General features: G+C 32.0%; 1 protein-coding gene across 1 annotated transcript in view; it reads right to left on the minus strand.

Moving 5' to 3' along the window:
* Positions 1-1,082: 1,082 nt before the first annotated feature.
* Positions 1,083-3,254, minus strand: part of DUSP19 (dual specificity phosphatase 19) — an 18,924-nt gene continuing 16,752 nt past the window's right edge. Inside the window, exon 4 of the mRNA XM_003791516.3 lies at positions 1,083-1,466. Coding sequence (XP_003791564.1) covers positions 1,254-1,466 — 213 coding nt within the window. The 3' untranslated portion in view covers positions 1,083-1,253. The remainder of the gene's footprint in view (positions 1,467-3,254) is intronic.

Below are 3,254 nucleotides of genomic sequence, written 5' to 3' on the forward strand. Positions count from 1 at the left end.
TGCTGCCCTTTATAATGCATATTTAAGAAGAGCTCAGGACCTTTTAAAAATCTACCTGGCAATATTTTCTAAATCACAAAACACTACCTGGAAAGTAATGAAATAAACTATCTTAATTACTATAATTAATTTTAAGTATACTTTATTCTGAGGGGAAAAAATATTTAAAAATTTAAGCAAAATTATAATGTACAGAAATCATTCTTGCCAATATGGAGACATTAAAGAGAAAAGAGGGGAAAAAAGAAAAAAGAGCTATTCAAAGCCACTGTTCAAAGATAAAATTGTGAATAATTTAGGTCTCCTAACAATATACTTAAAATTTCTTATAAAACCATAACTCTTCTTTCCTTAAAAATATGTTCTCTAATAGGATACTGAACCAGAAAACAGATCACTGAGCAAATCACATCTTAAATTTTCCCATATATTCAAGGAGCTCAAAAACCTATGACAGGGGACCCAAAACTAGAATGCTAGGCACCCAAGACAAAAATACAAAATATAAGAGAATACACCACCTAACCCAGGAGCCAAAATCTTACAGTAACGTAAGAGAACATCTATGCAAACATTTATAAAATTTAAAAACAGAAATACAGGTAACAGTTAAAGGAGGTGTATGTATGTTTTCACAAGAGAACATAAAAACTGTGTGACTACTGTAACCATTATATAAATAGTATATGAACTTTCAGATTCTGGTTACTTCTTTTAGATATAAGGTATATATTTTTAATCTTAAAAAGATTCCTTTTTTCTTTTTTTTCCTTTATTCTTTTTGATCAAAATCCCTGTGGATTAAAGAGATTTAAAGAAATTTCCCTCCCTCTGAAACAGTCTATTAAGTAGCATTTCAAGATTTTTCTTCATGAAAACAATTGCTGGAGTAGAAAAATACTGAAAGACTGTCAAATGTATTCCTTCTTCCCATGCTTTAATATAGATTTTAAATGTGAACCATTTTCTTCTATAAAAATCAATGACTAGTAATACATTGTGATTTTCCCTTAATAATTAAAAGATGCATTTAATCACACCTTATAATATAACTTTAAAATGTATTTGTAAACTAGCTCAGGAAAATCAGACTGACTTCTGTCTATATTTGAAAAATGGATGAGAAAAGAAAAGTTCTTGTTAGTCTATTCTCCAAAAAAAGGAAAAGACAGTAGCTACAGAGGCCAATTCAGAAATTAGTTGTCCATCATCTGCTAGAAACCAACTCATAAACTCTTGTCTTTTCCTAATTCCTACATTTTGTCACAGTTATTGCTTTCTTTGCCCTCTTGATATGTACGAAGCTGTTCCATGAAGCCAGAATTTGGACATATGGCAGGCCTTGCATTTTTCACCAAAGAAAAAGCATCGGTAAATGAAGTTTCTTCAGAATTCATTAGGAAGCCTATTACAATTGCAGCCGCCCTGGAAACTCCCGCATTACAATGAACAAGAACCACGCCATCCTGCAATAAAATCAAACAAAAAACTTCATTATTAATTTGAGAAATGTTACGAAATAAATTGCACATTTTTATACTACATAAAATTATAAGTATTCAGTTTTTGTAATTTGATTCAGTTTGCGTGGTTATTATCATACAATTCATCACAAGCCATGAATGAGAAATCAATCTATTAAATAAATCAATCAACCTACATCTTCTTTCCCTACCCCTACCCCGCAGGATTGAAATGTTTTGATGATATGTTTCGAATTCTAAAACAGTATGTCATATTAGGCTAAAGTAATCCAGCAAAATACACATGAAAAAGCCTAATAACTGAGTAGCCAGATGTGTATAAATAAGAGAAAAATCACAGGTAATATACATGGAAACATAAATAAAACCATAATCATACACTAAACAGAAAGCTAGAAGCACTGCAGGTAAAGAAACTAGTGTCACTGGCTCAGAACTCTACAGGTAAAATCAGCAGCAGGGAAAAGTCTTCTACCTTTGGACATATTTTATTCTGTAAGTAAGTAATTTAAAATACTTAAGCTTCTGGGGTAGTAAAATGATGACACAAATCTTAATAGCTCATAACAAGGTGAAGTGGAAAAGGTAATCAGATCCAGCATGAGGTCACTAAATGAAAAAAAAAAGTTTCAGGTAACTTGCAAATGATACCTTCCAAGTGAAAAGGACACAGTGCAACTCCAATGCTGATGGAAGTAATAATACATCAATAATGAACGTGATAGATCTGATGGACAGCATTGATACTGTGTGGCCTATCTTAGGCTTTTAAAAAGTTAATGATCTAAACCAGTGGTTCTCAACCTTCCTAATGCCACAGCCCTTTAATATAGTTCCTGTGGGTCACAACCCATAGGTTGAGAACCACTGATCTTAACAAAATGTAATGAACTGTGAGCACACCCTACACAATTAGACATTTTCCTAATCCTTCATTTGGTATAACACACACAAAAAAGGTGGGAATGGGGGAAGGAAAATAAACATACTACCAAAAATCCTCTCCTTAAAGCCAACATTAACAATATTAATATTACGATTTGCTGGATTATTTTGCTTTTGCAAGACATTTGTCTCAGATTCATATACCTATTGCAAAATTTCTTTCCTCAATGTGTTGTAACAAATTTACAAGGCTCTTTTCAAGAGAGCCAAATGATTAACAACAAAATCAGTTAATATTTTGAAAATTATCATTATCAAAAAAGACATTTTTAGTTGCTCTCTTACAGATGTTTATGATTTATTTACAAACTGCTTCCGCTTAAGAAAAACAAAACACAAATATTCACTGTATATGTCAGTAACCTCTTACTTTGTAGCAATAGCTTCTTTTTATGAAACTTAAGATTTTTAAAAATTATAGTCACTGGTGAAAATTCATTTAGCTCAAAATAAATTAATTAGATAATCTGAAAAAAGTTTGCAATCATAAGCTTAATAAGCAACAGATGCCCTTCAATGTCCTTTTTTAATATTTCGTAATTATATACTAGTCATCTTTATTTTATCAGCCATACATGAAAATGAAACCAATTTTATTTTCAGTCTTATACTGTGCATCCAGCATTAGCTATTGTTTTAAAATACAAATAATATTTTCTTCTTACCACTTTGCTTATAGACCAGCCACTTTTTGGCTCAGCACCTATAGCTCAAGCAGCTAAGGCGCCAGCCACATACACCAGAGCTGGCGGGTTCAAATCCAGCCTGGGCCTGCCAAACAACAATGACAACTACAACCAAAAAAATAGCCTGGCATTGTGGTGG

This window comes from Otolemur garnettii, unplaced genomic scaffold, assembly GCF_000181295.1.
Source record: "Otolemur garnettii isolate 467f Iridium unplaced genomic scaffold, OtoGar3 scaffold00048, whole genome shotgun sequence".
Taxonomy (NCBI): Eukaryota; Metazoa; Chordata; class Mammalia; order Primates; family Galagidae; genus Otolemur; species Otolemur garnettii.